The 21028-nt window shown below is 42.7% G+C and overlaps 2 protein-coding genes across 8 annotated transcripts in view; one reads left to right on the top strand and one right to left on the bottom strand.

Annotated features, from left to right (window-relative positions):
- Positions 1–230: 230 nt before the first annotated feature.
- LOC118361331 (mRNA-decapping enzyme 1A) lies at positions 231–12688 on the bottom strand. Of its 2 annotated transcripts, none has more exons than XM_035741186.2 (10): positions 12479–12688; positions 8290–8330; positions 7871–7998; positions 5039–5105; positions 4704–4845; positions 3508–3624; positions 2779–3354; positions 2626–2685; positions 2266–2502; positions 231–1960 (listed from the first exon to the last, which is right to left on the bottom strand). In XM_035741186.2, the coding sequence occupies exons 1-10, from the start codon at positions 12599–12601 to the stop codon at positions 1880–1882; spliced, it is 1572 nt and encodes a 523-aa protein (XP_035597079.1). In that variant the 5' UTR covers positions 12602–12688; the 3' UTR covers positions 231–1879. The 2 variants fall into 2 exon arrangements, with proteins under 2 accessions (XP_035597079.1, XP_035597080.1); XM_035741187.2 differs by lacking the exon at positions 12479–12688 and adding an exon at positions 8576–8649.
- A 3944-nt stretch (positions 12689–16632) lies between these two features.
- The window catches only part of LOC118361111 (voltage-dependent L-type calcium channel subunit alpha-1D-like), a 98958-nt gene continuing 94562 nt past the window's right edge, over positions 16633–21028 (top strand). For 4 of the 6 annotated variants that reach the window (XM_052483076.1, XM_052483074.1, XM_052483075.1 and 1 more), the window contains exons 1-3: positions 16637–16848; positions 17951–18311; positions 19097–19202. In XM_052483076.1, coding sequence (XP_052339036.1) covers positions 16821–16848; positions 17951–18311; positions 19097–19202 — 495 coding nt within the window. In that variant the 5' untranslated portion in view covers positions 16637–16820. Of the gene's footprint in view, positions 16849–17950; positions 18312–19096; positions 19203–21028 lie in introns of all 6 variants that reach the window. The other 2 variants (XM_052483078.1, XM_052483077.1) reach the window with 2 other exon arrangements.

Genomic DNA, 21028 nt, shown 5'->3' with positions numbered 1-21028 from the left:
AATCATCTATGCCATTACTTGAGCTGCATCTCAATCATCCAAAAGACTCCTCCTTTCCTTGTCTCCTTTCCTTCATCTGCACTGATGTGAAAAATTCTGGTCAGATTAGAGCAGATGAAGGATAGGAAACAAGGAGAGAAAACTACATTGGACTATTGAGATGCACCACTGGTGTCAGCATTTGCCTCACTGTTTGACATTGCTGGATGTAATGACCGCAAAGGTCAAAACAGGGAATCATTTGTGTTTTATTGACCAAGAAGTCATTTCTCTGAGCAAAAAAATGTAAATAGCTTGAGAGAACTTCACTTTAATATCACAAAATAGTAAAACAGAAGTACACAGTGACAGAATAAAACAAATTAAAAACGGATGCGGTTCTTAAAAGACACCAAATAACATGTTTACTCATCATTACACTGGCACTGACCAATCTTAAAAATCACTGGTTTTAAAATGTTTTTGTATCTCTGGGCCTTACCTCTTTTCTCCACCAGTATAGAGCCTGTGACTAAATAATACCTACACTTTGAAAACACACCAATCAACATGTATTAAGTACTATGATATATATATATTTTTTTTAAGTATTGAGGAACCAAAGGAGTCACAAACTGCTCATGAAATGATTTTTACTGACATTTTCATTTGAGGTGAAAACAAAGTGCATCATGTCAGAGGTTCTCTTCTTACCTCCCGAAGAAACTCACATATACTTACTGGCAGAAATAAATCCCGAGACAAGGTCAAAAACAAATATTCCTTAGACAACATAATGTGTTGATCAGTTATTCGTTTAGAGGATGTTCTCAATTGCTTCCCATGTCTATAGCGCAACGCCGCCATTCATTCATTCATTAATTCATTCCGTCAATCGGAATCAAAATGTGTGATTGATTGCAGCCAAACAGAAATACATGCTGCGTGTGATCAAAATAATGTGAACATAGATTGGCAGTATGGCACAAGGTCAGATGTGTGTACAGGGGTGACATTATCAAACACATTTTTTTATTTAAAACTACCTGACCTACAAAATCAAATACATACACACTGACACAACCTGTTATGACATGCTAGTCCCTTTGAGCTGTTGGCTGCAGAGTGACAACATGTGTTAAACAAGACGATCCCGTTGAATGCAGTTCGCTCAGGTTCAGTGCTGCAGTAGACTTTACTGCAAAACCCACAGAATAGGGCCTAAATTAATACAACAATTCTCTGTTTAGACCCTTGGGGGGGGGGACACTTAAGAATCAGTAAACAGTATTCTCCCAGAAGGCATTGCATTCTATTGCACACGTCCCTTAACAGGCATAGTGACAGAGGCTTGGTGGTGAATGGGGTGAGAGCAAAGGACAGAGAAAAAAAAAAGAAAGAACAGAGATTGAAAAAGAGGAGAGAGAACAAAGCGCATGTGTGTGGAGAATCACAGCTATTCCCGAGGGCAGAACAAGGAAGTGGAGTTGAATAAAGCTTGGCTTGCACAGCAAGTCCTAACCCCTGACCCAAACAGAGATGGGGGTTTACCTTCCTTAGGGGTTTTGGTCTTTGTTCTCATCCACAGAAGAGAGGAACAAAATGTATTTCTAGAGTGCGTACATGATTTGACACTACTGTCAAGCGTAACATCTCCCTTTTACCTTCTCTACATAGGGTAGCAGAGCCATATGAGTGAGCCTCCTGGGTTCGAGTCCTCCTGCAGTCCCCATAGCTGCTCCAGAGGAACAGAGCCAGTGTCTGTGGTTCTATACATAGCCGGTGGCAGCAGAAGCAGTCCCAGGTCCCACCCAGTGGTTCAGTACCTGTAGCTTAGGTTGGCTGGTGGCTGTGCCCCTGTCCTGACATGTCCAGGCCCAGCCCCATGTCTGGACTAAAGCTATAGCTTGACGTTGCTCAGGTCCTTGGAGAGAATCTGGAGGTAAGTCTCGTGGATGGCACTGAGAAACGCTGGGTCATTCTGCACAGGGCACAAACACAGGAGAGAGAGATAGATAAAACTTATCTTCCAGTCATTTTGTATAACAGTACAAACAAGTTCCCAGACTTAAACTGCTTCAGTTCACTTGCTCTCTCAAGTATTAGATTTAGGTACATACAGAAGGAATTCCTAACATAATTCATAACCCACGCATAACACATTCATACGCCGTTCATGAGCATTTCATAAATGCCAACAGCAGCCAGATGAAATCTACAGTAGAAAACTCCTGAACCTGACGGAAGGCTTCAAACACAAGAAACAGGCTTCAGCTCTCTCTGTACCTTGATGAGGTAGATGAGTGTGTCCTGCAGCTGGGTCCTGCTGCAGGGGGATTGGGGGGGCTCCACAGCCCCTGTGGCTGCTGCTGGAGGGGAGGGAGGAGCAGCGTGCCTCTGCAGTTCCGTTGTCTTGGCAACAGAATGCTGAAAGGCGCTCGGTGAGAGCAGCACTGAGCGCTCCGCCCCCGTCAGTGAAGCACCCGCCCCCGGTATCACAAGCCCTGCCTTTATAGGAACAGCCTTGGATGGGTGAGAGAAAGAGAGAGGGCAGGAAGAGGACATGGTAAGATTTCATTTCAACTATGTAAAGAACTGCCTGTACAATCAAAGCCATCTACATCATGATAGCAAAATCATACTAACAGGCATGGTTTTCGACGGTTTCTGAGACTGAGCGAACACATCCATTTCTTTACTCTGTGGCTGAGAAAGACAAGAAAGGGAGCCCTTCAGAAATGACAGATTACACAAAGTCCGGATCACAAAGAAATAACAGGGGCAAAGGCAGTTACGTACCTGCACAGGGCCTGTGGGAATGCTGCAGATGGCAGCAGGATTGTGGATTTGCTCTCTGAAGCTCTGGGGCGTGGCCAGTGGGCTGGGCAGGAAGTTGGGTGCGAGGACGGGCTTGTGGAGATCAGAGGGGCTGGGTTTCAGCGAGCCCAGGAGATCCTGCCCCAGGTAAGTCAACGGAGGGCCAGGGGGGGGACCGCGAGCCTCAGCCCCAGGTGGAGCGACCAACAGCGGGGACATCGAGTGCTGGAGTTCCCCTGGAGGTCCACCGGGAAACACAGGGCTGGCGTGGAGGGTGTAGCCTGGGCTGGGGCCACCTCTGGCCTCCATCAGGGGGATCAGACCAGAGGCCAGGTGCCGGTTGTTGCCCACTGGGGCTGCTGTGAGGCGGGGTGCCAGTAAGGGCTGGAAGGGTATGGATGGAGTGTAGTGCTGGGCCTTTAGGAAGTTGGCGGGGCTCGGGGCAGCAGGGTCTGTGGAACTCTGGGTAGGCATGGCTGGCAGCAGGCCGGTCTCCTTGGGTAGAGAACTGCCAAACAGCTCCTCCACGGTGATCTGCCTCTGGCCAGAGTGGGAGTTCTGCAAATACAGTAATAACAGTCAATATGAAACGACACTATCCAATTATGACTGACAAGTAAGAGTCATTTCAGTCATGCGAGAGAACACTTGTTACAGGTAGCGTGTTGTCAGACAAAGTGCATTCATCGCAGGCAGAATGTGGTGCTGTACCTTTTCTGGCAGTGGGGCACTGGGAGCGCGCTCTGTAGCACCGCCGGCTGTTTTCAGCGTCTCGGAGTTCAACCCCTGCTCAGCAGTAACGGACATCTCAGTTTCACCTGTCTGAATCTAGTTAACGCACAAAACAAATCCCACAGACACATGTATCATTTTGACATTCCAACTAGTGTTTCCCCGTCTAATGCAGAATTAGACCCCGTTTTGGTTTTGGCCCTAGTGCGTCACAGCGGATTCAAATGATCAATTCATCATCAAACCAAAACATGCACCCCTCGGGGTCCAGAGGACAGTGTTTGGGAAACGCTGGACTAATGTAAATTGGGAGGGCTGTGAGCAATCTCAGCATTTAAAATAATGAAAAACACTTGGGGCAGCAGGACTAAGATCTACGGAAAGAGCGTGATACCAATAAAGAGTAAGTAAACAGACAGGCAGTGAGTGAGTTCTTCACTGACTACGAGAGAGAGAGAGAAACAGAAGGGGGACATTGCTACCCCATCCACAGCTGGCTGCACAAAATAAATCAGGATTTTAAATCGCACTCTAATTCGTGATGTATGTGTAGAGGTAAAGTCCGTCAAACAATACTATTTTCTGGACTGTGTTCGCGTGCGTTTGTGGAAGTGTTGGGATTTGTAACTTGAAAAAGTGATATATTAACTGGTCACGTTTAACAAAAGTAAAGTTACTTAACAATATTACTTTGGGGGGGGGGAAAGGGTTACGTTATATTACTTTGTGTTAGTTTCATGGGAAATAAAAATCTCAAGCTCCCTGTTTGTTTGACTGTTGGAGGGAGCAAGGCGAGCCGTGTGCACTCTACCAAAGATGACTAACTCGGGTTTGATCGCTGGTTTTCTCCTTTCATCGGTGGCGCTGCTTTCCTGTACTAGTCTACAAGTACTGCGCTATCATATGGGCTGCTTAGTTAGCCATATATACTGTCAGACAAACACCTGTACAGATTTCATATCTTTTCATTCAAAATCTTTCTCAAGCCGCCAGTTCTGGTCACGCGTCGTTTGACAAATAAACTCTAATAACACGACCAAATTTGAAAAAGTAAGGCGTTACTTTACTTTTGTTACTCCTAAAAGTCATCTGATTTATGTAACGCAATACTTTTGTAACGCATTTCCCCCAATAGAGTCCTGGGCGACGACTTGACGATAAAGACGGTCTCTCACCCTGTGGTATTCATCCTTGGCCTTGCTGAGGAGCTCCAGGATGTCGATGGGGCGAGGTTCTGCGCAGCCATTGGTCCTCCCAGGGATGTTGGCCCTCTCTGGGGAGCCCCGGTGGGCCTGCATGGCTTCCTGCTTCACGATCCTGGAGGACAGACACAATAAAAGATACAAACACCCTCGCAAATCAATGGGGGAGGGGGAGGGGGGGGGCACTAAAACACACAATCCAATCTCATATCTGTAACGTGCTAAATTACTCCCTGCAGCGGTGTGGGTGACGGTGGTTTTCATAGCTGTGGGTTAGTGGTGGTGTGTTTCACACGGGCCATACTCACTTCACCATGAGCTGAGCGATGCGCTGGCAGTCCTTCTTATCGTAGAACCAGATGCTGTATATACCCACTGTAGGAGGAACACAGCGAAAAGAGGGAAATATATTTTTTTTTAAATACCAGGCGGAAGGTTCACTGGCGCTAGGATGCATCCCTTAGGCGGAGGGAGGTTGTGGGAAATGGATGGTTCAGCAACTTTGAGGCAACAGCGTGTGACAGGAGTGTCACGTTGCATACGTGTGTGTGAGAAGAGATTCTTGCCAGGTTTCCCCTCCGAGGCTGGTAACTTAGCAACGGTAGTGTTTCTCCAGCTACCTGGGGAACTCTGGGACGTGTAAACAGGTGTGTGTAAAAAGGCCGCATTTTCTAACATGAAGCACTGACACAACCCCTCCACTAACAGATGTGTGCAACGAGAGCAACGGCAGGACACAAACATGAACGGTCGAAATCACGCCAAAACAAAATGGCAAGTCACGATCCCTTCACAGTCACAAGGACAGCCAAGAAAGCCCTCCCTCCCAAACACACTTGTTCATGATATTCTTTGCATCCCCTCCCAAGTGGCCTGCAGGCACTCGACTACTGGGGAGGAGTCACAGGGTTCCAGTCAGATAAAACTGCTTCCCCTCTGGATGACTGGATCAGAACTACCACCGAGAGCAGACGTACTGTATCCATCCCATCCATGAGGTGGTTTCCAGGCAGCTCCGGAACATAAGAGGCCCTGGGGCCAGAGGGACACGTTTTTCTCCCCCTCAGACAGAGCTCCTGGGTTGGGTGGACCCCGTGTTAGCGCAAGGCCATGGGCGGAGGAGACCCGTCAGAGGAGATGCTCCTGCTCGACGCACCCAGTCAGCCTCGGCGTGACCTCAGGCACAAGGGGAAGGTCATGTTCCAGAGGACCCTGCGAGGAGGTCTGCTGAGTGCTTTTAGAGGCAAGTCTAACTGGAAGGCTAGTGTGTTTAGCATGTGGTCAATGTCCATCTGATTCATTTGTGTGCATGCATCTCTACACAGGGGTCAGCATAGCAGAATATTAAAGAGGTGGCATTATGTCAGAGGGGGCATGTGTAAATTAAGACTCATTTCCCTGTATGTCTGTACGTGTATGTCTGCTGCACAGACAGGGTCCTTTCATTTTCCTTAGGACTAAACAGGAAGATGAAAAAGTCGATTTTATGATGGGATTGCAATCGAAGACGTCATACCTTCGTCATCAAAAGAGTCTGGAAGAGTTCAAGTTCTCCTTTGAATTCAACACAGTTTGACAGACCTTTAATGACTGTGTGCAAGCAGTGCTCTGCAACTTCATTCCAAAAAAAGGAAGTGTGTTTATAAAACATTGATGGTCTTCATTATTTATCTGGGACGAATTAAATAAACAGCACATTCATTCAATGCTAAATTTAGCCTAGTAATACAAAATATATACACCAGCAGCTCTTTTAATAGATATATAGGCTGATTCCGTGCCAGCGGGAGAGGAACATATTTTTGGTATCTCAGATTCTCCTGGCAATTCTCACATTTGGAGAAAGAATGTTTGAAATGCATTATACATTTGTATCACTTTTTGTTGTTGTTGAAAATGAAAATCATGAAGAAAGTGGCCATTTTAGGCCATTTGTAGACCTCCTGTAAGACCCTATATGATCTGTGAACCGTACATGATACAGACCTCTTGGTGTCTTTAGAATTCTTATAGTGTTCTCTGAAGTATGGAGTACGTCTTGATTCTGATATACAACGTTTCACATTCATTTATTCATCTCAAAATGAAATCGTTTGATTTGGTTTGGAACAGTTTACTCTACAAGTACATCAAATCTCCCCAGAGTGGGCTCTCGGCTAATTCTGAAGGCATGATGCATTTTATGAGCACCACCAACACCGTGAATGAGAAAATAGATTCAAAGGGAACTCGAACTGTGCAATCCTAAAGGAGGTCTGTGATTGGTTAATGACCTATCATGTCAATTTCTATGTATAAAATGAGTGATGTCATTAAAATGTACCAGAGAGCCCACTCTGGAAATGTGACGTGTTTGAAGAGTATATTCTCACAAACAACATCTACATTTATTTTTAAAGTAGATAAATATCATTTACATTTAATAATAAATGAATGAGAAAACAGTGTATTAAAAAAATCTAAACATATTCCATATTTTTAGAACACTATAATAAGTATAACGAGCACCAGAATGTTGTCTGTATCATGGACGGTTCACAGATCATAGGGTCTTACAGGAGGCATGTATAGGTCTATAAAGGGCCTAAAATTGCCAATTTCATCATGCTTTAAAAAATAAAATGGTTTATGATACAAACGTAAAAAGAATACTAAACATCCCTCCTTCCAATGAAGTTCCCATGTGAGAATTACCAGAACAATATGTTCCCGCTGGTGTGGAATCGCCCTATAGTTAGGTTTACCCAAACATGTTAACATGACCCTTCTCATCCCCACACTTTCTCAGAATATTTTGTGTAGATCACGTGTCAAACAAGGCCCACGGGCCGGATCCGGCCCATGACACATTTCTATCTGGCCCGCGCAATGGTTTGGGTTGTCAATTCCTTTTGGCCCGCTTCCATAACAACCGCGATGCGCTGCACTCCCAAGTCATAGCAAACACTTCCGAGGTGTAGCATGCTAAACGGCAGTGCATTGCCAAACACACCCATATTTTTTCCCCCTCACAGTTGGATTAACACTCCAAACAGCCTACCCGACTGCTCGGAGGCGTCTGCATGGTCCTAAAGCACACCGTTGCCTCATTTTGTATCACATTCCAATGATAAGACTGACAAATGGACTATCCTACTCACAGTTTGCGTTTCTGTACAGCAGGAAGGGGTCTTGAAGCTGAAACTCAAGGTCTTTGTTGATGGGCTCCACTAGATTCTCTGTGCTCAGCCGATTCATGATTGTGAAGCCATGATGAGGGGAAGCAGACCTGTGGATAGGTTATTGAGAGCAATGGAGACAGACTATTAGGCTACATGTTTTCATGACTCAAAAAAAGAGAAAAGCAAAGAGAATGATTAAGATAAAGAGAGTAAGAGGGAGGGGTGGGGGGATAGATCAATTAGGGAGGCATAGACATATGGACAATATAAAAGGCAACTATATCAAGGATAGAGGACAGGTGGTGAGACAACCACATACAAAAAGGGGTTAGTTTAGCATCTTTACAACAGTGGCCCATTTAAAAAAGGTCACCACATATCTGATACAAATAAATTACCTTGCATAAACAAATAAGGTGCCCTCGATTTCAGTCTTTTCCTGAAATGGAAATTGCGCAGAAAAATTACAACTAACTTGATGAACATGAATCAATCATCAAGTACAAGAAGAATAACAAAACATGCAAAAAAAGTCTGATATTTGGTCTGGGTTGCTTTCAATTTATTAAACATTTTATTACGTTGCATTACGGTTGTACTGAATGACAAGCTTCCCCTAAACGGTTCTTCAACCGTCTTTAAGGTATGGTTAATCTCTCGTGGACAGAATACTTAAAACGGTACCGTAGATATGTCATGATTACAACGGGATGCATGAGACGACAAGCAGCATTAGTTCCTGTGCTTTCGACAAATCACGATTTCTCAGGTTTTAGCATCTTCTGAATCTCGGAAGGTGATGGGACATTTGGCCTATAGACTTGCAAAGAGAGAGGGTTCCAATCCTCGTTCTCAATCTTCTCTAATGGACCCAGAGCTTTATTGAGCATCTGACCAATTACGCAAGAGTTCAGTTCTGGGTTAACTGAGATTAATGCTGCGTTCACGTCTTGTCGGAAACGGAGTTAAAATGAATGCAAATTATTTGCGTCGAGCTTCCCATTGGTTGATTCTGATACTTCCCAATTGGGAAACTCAGGTATCATCTTTCTACAACGAGTAAGCAAGTCGAAAATCTCGTAGTTTCTGACATGACGTGAACGCAGCATAATGTATGGTTTGATCCCATTAGGTAGGTGTGGCCTGATCAAAATGGCTGTGAAATATTGTGTGAAACCACATAAAAAAATTGCAGCTGCGGCAAGTGATCCTTCAGAACAACACCGTTACCATTAAATCAAACATTGCACACCGCTGTGTCCTGCTGAATGGGGCCCTGATTGCTAGCTAGCTTACAGCGTTGGTACTTAGCTAATGTTTGCGAACTAGATAATATTTATCTACAAACTAGCTAGCTGGTTTTAAGTTAGCTAACTTAGAACAGCCCCTAACATAGAACAGCCCCTAACATGGCAGCCGTTCTAAAACCTGGCCAAACTCTCTTAAACATATGGGGAACTTTGAGCAGTTCTGAACTGGCTCCGACTAACATTCGTGTACAAGGCGCTCTGTGAATACCAAAAAGCCCCATGTGTCTGCTTGGGGAGTGGCAACTGAGAGCAGAGCGGACTTGAAGTGTCAGCTTTCCGACACCACATTTGCATTTGTCATTTTCTGGCCTAACCACACACAGAATCTATTATCAAATTGACAGTGACAGTCTAGCAAGTCCAGCCATTGTGGTTTCATCTCACTGTGATATTCTCAGTCAGATTTAGAGCTCTCAACATGAAAAAAATACAACATATTTTCATAGAATTGAAAGAACAGCACTTTCTCTTAGTCACAGACAGGACAAAATCATGTTGTGCTTAAAGCTGAAGTTGTGACAAGTCTGCACACATTTGAATGGATTCTCAGCCGCTCTGTGGACGTTTAGGAGAATTCTGTCGACAGTTATAAGAAAGTGAAGATATTGTCCTGTCATTAAGCATGATATTTATTTGGCAGGTATGATAGATCGTATAGTAAGTTATTTACAATTTGATTGTTACTATATCTAGAAAGCATTTCAGTCATTTCAAGCCCTCTAGCCACACTTTTGAACAGGGAAAGAAATCATAGATATGATTTTGCATAATATTTGTACTATGTACTTGAGATTGTGTCCTCAAAAGTGAGTACACCTCAGTAATAAAAATACATTTTAAAAAATCTTCCAAAAAGCTGAGTTCCAGACATAATTTAAAAAAAAAATGCAACATTACCTGTTAATGTTTACGTCAATCTCATGAAAAGTAATTCAGTTTGGGTATGTCTATTTAGGCAGAAATCTAAATGTTGCCCCATCATTTAATAGATGGCTCTGCCAACAATCAAAGACTCTTAAAATCTATTTGCTACACAACACAGGAACATGCGTGTTGGCTTGATATAGCTAACGTTAGCTAGAGGTGTGTGGTTATCTACAATATCAGTCAAAAGTTTGTACATACCTATTCATTCAAGGGTTTCTTTCTTTTTTAAAACGATTTTCTAGATTATATAATGGTGAAGACATCAAAACTATGAAATAACACATATGGAATCATGTAGTAACCAAAAAAAATGTTAAAGAAATCTAAATATATTTTATATTTGAGATTCTTCAAAGTAGCCACGCTTTGCCTTGACAGCATTGCACTCTTTGCATTCTCTCAACCAGCTTCATGAAGTAGTCACCTGGATTGCATTTCAATTAACAGATGTGCCTCACCAGCAAAGCACCCTACACCGCCTCCTCCATGCTTCACTGTGGGAACCACACATGCAGAGATCATCTGTTCAACCTACTCTGCGTCTCACAAAGACATGGCGGTTGGAACCAAAAATCTCAAATTAGGACTAATCAGACCAAAGGACAGATTTCCACCAGTCTAAATGTCCATTGCTCAGTTATTTTGGCCCAAGCAAGTTTCTTCTTATTATTGGTGTCCTTTAGTAGTGGTTTCTTTGCAGCAATTCGACCACAAAGGCCTGATTCACGCAGTCTCCTCTGAACAGTTGCTGTTGAGATGTGTCTGTTACTTGAACTCTGTAAAACATTTATTTGGGCTGCAATCTGAGGTGCAGTTAACTAATGAATTTGTCCTCTGCAGCAGAGGTAACTCTGGGTCTTCCTAACCTGTGGCGGTCCTCATGAGAGGCAGTTTCATCATAGTGTTTGATGGTATTTGCGACTGCACTTTTTCCGAATTGACTGACTTTCAGGTCTTAAAGTAACGATGGACTGTCATTTCCCTTTGCATATTTGAGCTGTTCTTGACATAATTTAAATGCATTCCAGGTGACTACATCATGAAGCTGGTTGAGAGAATGCCAAGAGTGTGCAAAGCTGTAATCAAGGAAAAGGGTGGCTACTTTGAAGAATCTCAATTATAAAATATATTTTGATTTGTTTAACACTTTTTTGGTTAATACATGATTCCATTTGTTATTTCATAGTTGACGTCTTCACTATTATTCTATAATGTAGAAAATGGTAAAAATTAAGAAAAACCCTGGAATGAGTACGTGGGTCCAAACTGACTGGTACTGTATTTAGTTAGCTAGATTGCTAATGAAAAGCCTATTTTTAAGGTCTCTGTGATAAATTAAGTAGAGTAGATAGTTAGCCCTTGAGCATAACGCTAAGAGTCATAGGACGAAGGCATCTTGTTCTGTATGGGGGAGTTTTGTTAAGAGCCCTGAGTCAGTCTGAAGATTAACACGCATCGCTAGCGGCACGGTTTTAGAAGCATAAGGACCTTATCTTTCATACCAGGGAGAAATAATTGGCAAAAAAACAAAAGGTTAAATTGATACACACATTTATAGGGTTAGGTTTCCTACACGGTCATATTACAGTGCGTGTTTACAAACAGAAGACAGTGCTAATTAGCCATCATGCTCCGAACACCTGTGTGTAATTATTTATCCTCTTGCTCTTTTGCACCCGTATTTCGACTTGCACATCATCACTCCAGTGTCAATGCTACATTTGAATTATTTCGCCTCTATGTCCTATTTATTGCCTTACCTCCCTACTCTTCTACATTTGCACACACTGTACATCGATTTTTCTATTGTGTTATCGACTGTACGTTTGTTTATGTGGAACTCTTGTGTTGTTGTTTTTGTCACACTGCTTTGCTTTATCTTGGCCAGGTCGCAGTTGTAAATGAGAACTTGTTCTCAACTGGCCTCGTTAAATAAAGGTGGAAAAAAGGCCGCCAGAAAGGTGGTCACTGAAAAATACTGTCAGTTGAAACTGTGATAAAAACCGTAAAAAACAGGGTACAGTAAGTGTATATTTAGCATTTGTAAAATTATTTTGATGCGATATGAAAGTAACATTAAATGGCTTTTATGTTTCTAGAACCGTATCGCAATTGAGAATCAATTCACGTTTAGATAAGAGTATTTTGCTCTTCTGACAAAAACGTACGGTCCTTGAACCTTAGGGTAACTAACGGTAGGCTCCTTAAGAGTACATATTGGACTAGGTAGATAGCTCGCTTGCTAGCTAGCTACTGTACGTAGCTGATAGTTACTTATCTAGCTATGTAACGCCAGCTAGCTACATTTTAGTTAACAGAAAGAAACAAGCGACTCCTTTGGCGAGCTTACCCATTCATTTGCTTTGGAATTAAATGTGTACAGTGCTACCTGTCCGGTAACATCGAGAAGTTTGTTGATATACGGATCTTGTTGTTGTAGAGCTGCAAGGCTCATTTTACTGGCGGTCTCCATCTTGAATACAAGGTTTACCACACGGAATAATTTCTATGAACACTCAATGTCCACTGTCCTTGGAAGACATGGTCACAATGCCTTATAGTTCTGCCCCACTTTTAGTTCCGCGATGAGTTGGAGTGATTGGTCGTGTTCGAGAGCGTCAAAAGTAAAAATCGTAGCGTATCATGTGTAAATTGTGAGTGATTGACTGATATACAAATGCTATTGATAATTTATTAATGACTCATGGTGATTTGTAGATCAGTCCAGTCAGTGTTGAATCTCATTTCGCAAGTGCCTAAAAATGATTGCTCGCTCACGCTCATGCATTTCAGAGGTGGCTATTTTGCTATGGGCCTGTCTATCCAAGTAGACTATATAATTTGATGATGACAAAACGTCAAACCCATAGCTCTGGATTATCATAACCCAGATCTCTAAAAACCCAAACCATATATTTTTTAAATCAACATAGCCAGCTGTCAGTGGAAAATAATGACCACACCAACCAATTCATCAATTTATTTTAGTCCCAGGGAAAGTGTTAGGGTCTAAGAATTTATTTTGGACTGTGCAAAATATTATATTTTTTCCTTAGGGCCAAATACTATGTAGACTGCACGATTTACCACAAGGCGGCACTGATGCAATATATTTTGACGACACCGATAATTCATGTGGCAACACCTTTATAATAGACAATTTGAAGCTACTGGTGACCCTCAAATTTAAAGCATCTTTTAGCATAGGGGGGAAGACATGTTTTTGAAATAAGCACCTCGATGTGAGGTTTGGCATAGTAAAAGAGATACCTGTTCTGTCAATAAACCTACCGTTATTAGTTTTAAGTGAATGACGGGCCTCCAACTCAGTCTTAAACCCGTAGGCCTATGCTATAGGCCAAAAGATAAAATTGGATATTGAAAGTCATTAGTTATTTTCTGAAGTAGCCTTAGGCTAGTTAGGTCAACAACATCCTTTGCTTCAATTCACTGGGGAACAAAGTATTATAATTAAGGGATTATCGCTGTGAAACAGTAGTCCAGCTGCAGACAGGTAGACCTAGGCTAATCCAATAACCAGTAACCGTCCAACACACAGAGGGTTCCTTTCGGTTCGTTACAGAATGTGGGCCCTAAAACTGTGTCATGTGGCCCCAAAAAAGAGGGAGATGATATTACGGTCACGGTCAGGGTTTGACGACACCGGGGTAAATCATGGGGATAGTGTTACACAATTTATGTTGCCTAACGACCTCATGCTATTAGCCTAATCAATGGCAAAATTTGAAAAAACAACTGACGGACAATATATGTTTAATGTGTAGGTATAATAACACACGAGCTACATTATTTTTTATAGGATATACGTTTTATACCGTAGACCAGTAGCAGTGTGTGGGTAAAATCACTGGGGAAGCCAGAAAAAAAAGCTACATTTACAACCTGTGTTGTGATAATTGCCTTGTTTGCTCTATAAATACAGTTAGCTCATATGCCTTGCAACCATGATAAAAATAGGCCTAAGGCCAAGACAGTAAGACACGGTGGCGGAATAAATTCCTTTGTTTCATCACAAAAGCAGAGAGCAACATCTGTAAGGTGAAGACCACAAAGCATATTTCATGTAACAAACAATTACATGACCTACAGAATGGCCAAGCAAATTAATATTTCCGATATTTTCCCACCCCTAAAGAACTATTGATTTAGAACCACGGAGAGTTTACCGCAGGTTGCAAAGAAAACAGGAGCTACCTCCACTCTTCCTGAACCATTTCAACATCAAATCACCTATACCTCGTCTAATACAGTGCCAACTAAAAGATACCAAAAACAATTTGGTCTAAATATGATGTGGCAATGTTTGTGTAAGTAGAAAAAACATGTTGACTCACTCTACTTGTAGAGAGAGATATGTCATTACCATCCTCCTCTCTTTCATGTTCACAAAACGGTCTATCACACTGTCATATAGTACACTCTTTTATTTTTTGTATTGTCCTAGGCTACCTGGCTAAAACACTTGCTTGATAGCCTTAGTTCCTTTCATGGGCAACATTAGCTAGTTAACATTGGCCTTCTACATCTAGCTACATATTGAACTTCCAAACTCCCAGGCCTGGCGCACAATGTATGAATTAATGGTTGGATCAGAATCACAGTTATAATCATTGGCCAGTATGGAAAATTAAGTGTAACCACAACTCCGAATCCCTATCTCCATCCATGGCTAATTTAGGAAAAGGACCATTTTAGTTAGCGAGCTAGCCACTGGAGGGCAACAACACAACAAGATGCAACAAGTTGTTTCTGTTAATGATATATGCTCTGGATGCAATTTGATAGGAGTGAAGCCAAATCCAAACTGGCTTCTCTTTACACTTTTTTTTGGTGCACCAGGACCATTTACAGTTGAGCTCACTCAGTTTAGCTCAATGCTGATTTTTATTTATTTATTTATTTTTATTTAACTAGGCAAATCAGTTAATAACTCATTATTATTTACGATGACAGCCTAGCCCGGCCAAACCCGGACGAAGCTGGACAAATTGTGCGCCGCCATTAGGGACTTCAATAATATGGGCAGCCACAATGTCATACTTTTTTGGACCAGATAGCATCAGATAGATTGCCTACACATACGGAGACAGAGTGGCGCTGTTACATTTGCTCTGATGCTTTCTCCGGTGACATGCATTCAGACTTGCGAATTCAAGGACAATTAGGAAACACAGAGACGAAAGATAAATAATTGTATGTTTTTTGCTTGGTACATTTTGTTGGGGAAGACTGGCTTACCCTGGGCGTAATGTCCTCCTCTACATGATAGCCTATGTACCAGATGTAGCCCTATGTTTGACTAATAATTGGCTAATGATTATTTGGCTTTTTAGACTAAAAATAGAGCCTTTTAAAAACCAAGTGATTATAATGAGACAGAATGATGATTAATAACGTGATAAATGTGAAATCTGCAAGGTGTGCACACAGTACTTCATTTGTGAAATATACATGCAGGGAATTAAATTATGTGATATAAAAAAACTAATAATTTTGAACTTAAAAGTTGCCCATTTTGGTTTATAATAAGACATGTATAGCCTACCAAGCCCATAAACACATTTATTGTCCAAACCTCAGTGACCCTTATTAATCTAAAAGCATGCATATTTTATTGTGGTGTCAGCGTGTGTGGGTGTGTGGGTGTGTGGTGTGTATTTGGTTTGGCCATGCGTCCACCAGCGCAGGTACGTAATTTACGATGCCACAGGTACATTTGTCTCTGTGATTGCCCTGGAATGTTATTGAGCAACAATTGATTAACCTTAAATCTACACATGATCATAATAGTTATTACATCGATGTCATAGTAATATTAGGCCCATGATTTATTCGTTTACTTTATTAGTTTGATTTATTACGGTTAATTGTTGATGGTTATTTGGCGATATGGCCATCCATAAAGCCTAATAATAATAATATGGGCTCCTGAGTGGCGCAGCGGTCTAAGGCACTGCATCTCAGTGCTAGAGGCGTCACTACAGACCCTGGTTCGATTACAGGCTGTTTCACAACCGGCCATGAATGGGAGTCACATAGGGCGGCGCACAATTGGCCCAGCGTCGTTAGGGTTTGGCCGGGGTAGGCCGTCATTGCAAATAAGAATTTGTTCTTAACTGACTTGCCTGGTTAAATCAAAATAAATAAAAACATTAAATTTAATTGATTGGCATTGGCCCAACTCAGAAGCTGTTTTTTAAATTATTATTATTATTATTATTATTTTTTACAACAACCGTACCTGGTAGACTACTACAGTAGATTGCTATCTCTAAACGGATTAGCATGGGATGCCCATTAGAGAGTAAATAGTGACACGTTGCGCACCTTGGACACAGGGTCCAAAATCACATCTTCGAGTAGTTTTGAGAGGATGGTCACAGCTGTTTTCCTGTTGCTTCAGTAGTCTAACCAAAAACTTCGAAGAGACTCGTAGCCTATGGACCACTGATCCAGGATATAATGTAGGCGTCTTTATTTTATCCATCCACGATCCATCATGCGCAACACCCGGATGTTGCAATGCAAAGATGCTTGTGGTGTAGGCTACTCTCTGGGGTTCTGTAGGATTTATGAAATGTTGTTGTTGAACACTTTCGTTTATTGTTACACTTTTATATGTTTTTTTTACTGTGTTGGAATTAAAACGGTGTTTCAATGTGGAGAAGAGGATGCAAGAGGCAGAGGAACAGCCCGAAGGTAAATCCGATGTAAATCAGTTGTCACTGGAGCGCTGCGCTGTCGGGAGGACGCCCGTGCGCTTTTGTGTATATATATATATATGTGTGTGTGTCTTATGTCAGTCTTTTCGTACGTGTCTCTCGTGTGACCCGGAGCCCAATGCTTTCTATTTGTTTTGTGCTGCAAGCATCTTCATTTATTATTATAGTTTTATAAGCAGTGGACGTCACTGATGTCTCCATAATATATTTGAATAATCCTCTGAAATGTAGTCCTGAGAAAAAGGTAGGTATATTTGTGGATTGATTTGATGGAAGTTTGGAATGTGATCATATGAAGTCTAGTCCAGGCGAGAGGAAGCAGTGACATTATTTAGATTTCAATAATTCAACTGTATTTTGTCCGACTCAGTTTTGCATCAATTTAATTTGTTGCAACAGTGGATTATGTGATCCATTTCACAGTATTCAATTAGGTCATCACCAGAAATAAATCATTATTTCCACATTCTTTTCCATTTTTTGTTGAAGCATCCTTTATGGTCTATTAGGCTCTTTACAATGAGCAGCCTTCCTCTGTGTCCTCTGTGTTTTCATTGGTTGTCAAGGGAATGCTCCCTGGTCAGCTTAGCCCTATCTCATCAAGCAATAACAACATCACTATCCTGTCCAAGGAAGTCATTGCTTTGATTACAGCTTGCCATTCTAATCAGCTCACCGCAAAATTCATGTTTGCCAATATAAATTAAATGTAGTGGTTTTCTGAGACCAACAAAAATCAACTTTTATTAAGAAGAGATTCACCAATAACTAGGCATACATACTAAATAAAGCCAACTGGCTTCAATTGTGGACGTTGTAGCATCTTCCTGTGATCTGCATGAAATGCATGCAGCGTTAAAAGGTTTATTTGGATATTGAAGTGTCACTGCATAGTCACAGAGACTGGTGAGGGAACCTTCTGAGTTTCACATACCGTTTGTATTTCATGCCTTTCTCTCTCTCTTCCACTCTCTATCCCCTGGTTGTCTCACCATTCACTCCCCCTCCTTCCCCACTCTCCCTCTGGCGTACACCTTTCTCTGATCAATCCCTCTCTCTCTCCCCTTTTCTGTCCTCAGGGGCACAGTATGCCAGCAGCAACAGAGCCCATCACTCTGGTGACACGTCGGCCCTCGGGTCAGAAAACCCCTCCCACCCGCAGCCCGAACCCTGCCCCCAGACCGGCACTATCTCCTGGCAGGCCGCGATCCATGCTGCTCGTAACGCCCAGGGCGAGGCACCCCAGAGCATGAGCGCCCGCCCCCCTGTCCCTGGGGCCACACCCGCCCCGGTGGGCTCACTGTCACAGAGGAAGAGGCAGCTGTATGCCAAGAGCAAGAAGCAGGGCGGCTCCACCAACAGCAGACCGCCCAGGGCACTGTTCTGCCTCACCCTCAACAACCCCATCCGCAGAGCCTGCATCAGCCTGGTGGAGTGGAAGTATCCTTTCTGGGGCTCTCACGATGGAGATATATAGGGACTCTCTGTGTCCCCACATGGGACCATGGGAAACACCTGTGGCTTTTGGTCTATTTGTTTACAAGAGAAAGCAGTCCATGATAGCCATGATGGCAAGTGTCATCCTCTGATAGTTCGCATCTCTTCCCAAGCTCTAAACGAACAATCGGCAACAAAATCATTTATTCTGCAGTCTCTATAGTGATCATGTATCCTTGCCATTGTCTGGGCCTTTCCTCTTCTAAGCTGAAAACACTCCCAGACCAGACATCGGCTGGAGACAGTCTAGAGCAGCGTTTCCCAAAACTCGGGTCCTCGAGTAAACATTTTTTTTTTTGCCCGAGCACTACACATCTGATTCAAATGATTCAACACTTGATAAATTAGTTGATTATTTGAATCAGCAGAAAACCAAAACGTGCACCCCTTGGGGTCCCGAGGAGTTTGGGAAACCCTGGACTAGAGAAATTCATTTGAGTGTAGTGCTGAATGCAGACATCTCATACCGTATCCAGTGTGTTTTTATAGATGGCGCATTAAGACAATCCCATGATAAGGAGTAAGCTCCCCATCTTTCAAACTGATGATGTCCCTGTATTTGAAAATGTTTGCTTTGAGCATTGTGCTTTTCACCTCATCAGAGTCAAGAGAATTTCAGGATCCCCCCCCACACACACACCTTTACATGACTGCAATGTGCTCTCTCTGTTTTATGCTCACATATAGACTGTGTGCTTTGAACATTGTTCCTTAACTGTGTGCCTCAGACCCTTTGATATCTTTATACTACTCTCTATTTTTGCCAACTGTGTGGCCTTAGCTGTTTACATCCCCTTCCCAGAGGACGACTCCAACTCCACCAACCACGACCTGGTGAGCATTCCGTTCTATTCTATTCTATTCTATTCTATTCTATTCTATAGTATAGCAGGGTCTCTGGAAGTGACACTTGTCCATAGTTTTTCTAGGAGGATTGTTTCTGATATTGAATGCTTTGTGTGTTGCCGCTGGTGGATGTGGCTCACCATAGGTAGTCTGAAGAACACACACACACACACACACACACACACACACACACACACACACACACACACACACACACACACACACACACACACACACACACACACACACACACACACACACACACACACACACACACACACACACACACACACACTGGGGAACACACACTGTACATGTTGACATCACTATGGCTACACATATTGGTCTTTAACCTGTCTGCTGGGCCTGGCTTGGGATTGGTTGTTCCCTGCATGGCCTCAGGGGTTTCCTGTCATTATTTGGTGATGTATCATGTTTCGTTTGTTGACGCAAACAGTATGCTACGCTAGTCTGTTCTGGAGGTCATCTGTCCTGTGTGTCACGCCCAGTCTGTTCCACATTCAGCAGTGAGGGCTTGGAGAGGAGAATACCCTGATCATTTGTTATACCATGTTAGTTTGTTTACAGTATTGTGCTGATATAATCGCACACACTGCTGCAGCATAGAAGCAATAAGGAAATGAAAATGATCAAATAGAATTTACCCAGAGCAGTTATAGTTAGCATTATAGTTCTATAACCAGCTATATGTCAATCAGCAACCTTTAACAGTGACCAGCAAACAGATGATTTTAGAATTATATTGGAGCTGCCTCAGGTTCTGACTTCTTGGCGTAACGGTTAAAGTGTTGGATTGAAGGTCGATGGACCCGGGTTCGAGTCCCGGTCGGGGCTACCCCCCAAGTTCAGTATATTGGTGTCAAAAGTGGAATGGAGGCCGTTGGGCCACCGGAGGGGCGTGTACACACAAGGGACTTGGTCTATACCAAGTGGGGACACGCTCTCCCAAAGAAAGGGTATACTGTAGCGACCTTAACCCAACACCTACCGACCTTGTTAAGAGGTTTGGACTTCTTGGCGTAATGGTTAGAGTCCCGGTCGAGGCTACAATATGTAACAAGTGCTTGTCAAAGATACTTAATTCCATTTTGACATACAGAGCTGTATACCTTGTATCTCACGAATCACAGAGAGTGGTACAGGGAAGGATGACATGAGAGATGGCCGTAGGTATTCAGAGTTTCTGATGAGTTTTGCTCCTTCTTTGCGTGTTAGATTGACCATCTATCTCGGTTCTATACCATCTCTGTGCATGCAGATCCAATGGCATGCCAGGCTCCTAACTGTTAAAAATGTGAAAAGACGTTTGTCTTCTTTAGATTGCACCGGAAGACGAATGCCTATGAACTTGTCGTGCTGTGAATGATGTTGCCCTGAGATCTGATATTGCCCTGAGATCTGATATTGCCCTGAGATCTGATATTGCCCTGAGATCTGATATTGCCCTGAGATCTGATATTGCCCTGAGATCTGATATTGCCCTGAGATCTGATATTGCCCTGAGATCTGATATTGCCCTGAGATCTGATATTTTGCCCTGAGATCTGATATTGCCCTGAGATATGATATTGCCCTGAGATCTGATATTGCCCTGAGATCTGATATTGCCCTGAGATTTGATATTGCCCTGAGATCTGATATTGCCCTGAGATCTGATATTGCCCTGAGATCTGATATTGCCCTGAGATCTGATATTGCCCTGAGATCTGATATTGCCCTGAGATCTGATATTGCCCTGAGATTTGATATTGCCCTGAGATCTGATATTGCCCTGAGATCTGATATTGCCCTGA

This window comes from Oncorhynchus keta, chromosome 28 (assembly GCF_023373465.1).
Source record: "Oncorhynchus keta strain PuntledgeMale-10-30-2019 chromosome 28, Oket_V2, whole genome shotgun sequence".
In the NCBI taxonomy this organism is placed as follows: Eukaryota; Metazoa; Chordata; class Actinopteri; order Salmoniformes; family Salmonidae; genus Oncorhynchus; species Oncorhynchus keta.
This window is presented reverse-complemented; position numbering and strand designations above follow the sequence as displayed.

What these genes read in the sequence shown, in the direction of transcription:
- LOC118361331 (XM_035741186.2), bottom strand. Translation starts at nt 12,601, where the DNA reads ATGGAGACCGCCAGTAAAATGAGCCTTGCAGCTCTACAACAACAAGAT. An exon ending in ACCTTATTTGTTTATGCAAG is followed by an intron (nt 7,999 to 8,289) that starts GTAATTTATTTG and finishes ACCTATCCACAG; the next exon opens with GTCTGCTTCCCCTCATCATG. An exon ending in CACTCATCTACCTCATCAAG is followed by an intron (nt 1,961 to 2,265) that starts GTACAGAGAGAG and finishes TGCCCTGTGCAG; the next exon opens with AATGACCCAGCGTTTCTCAG.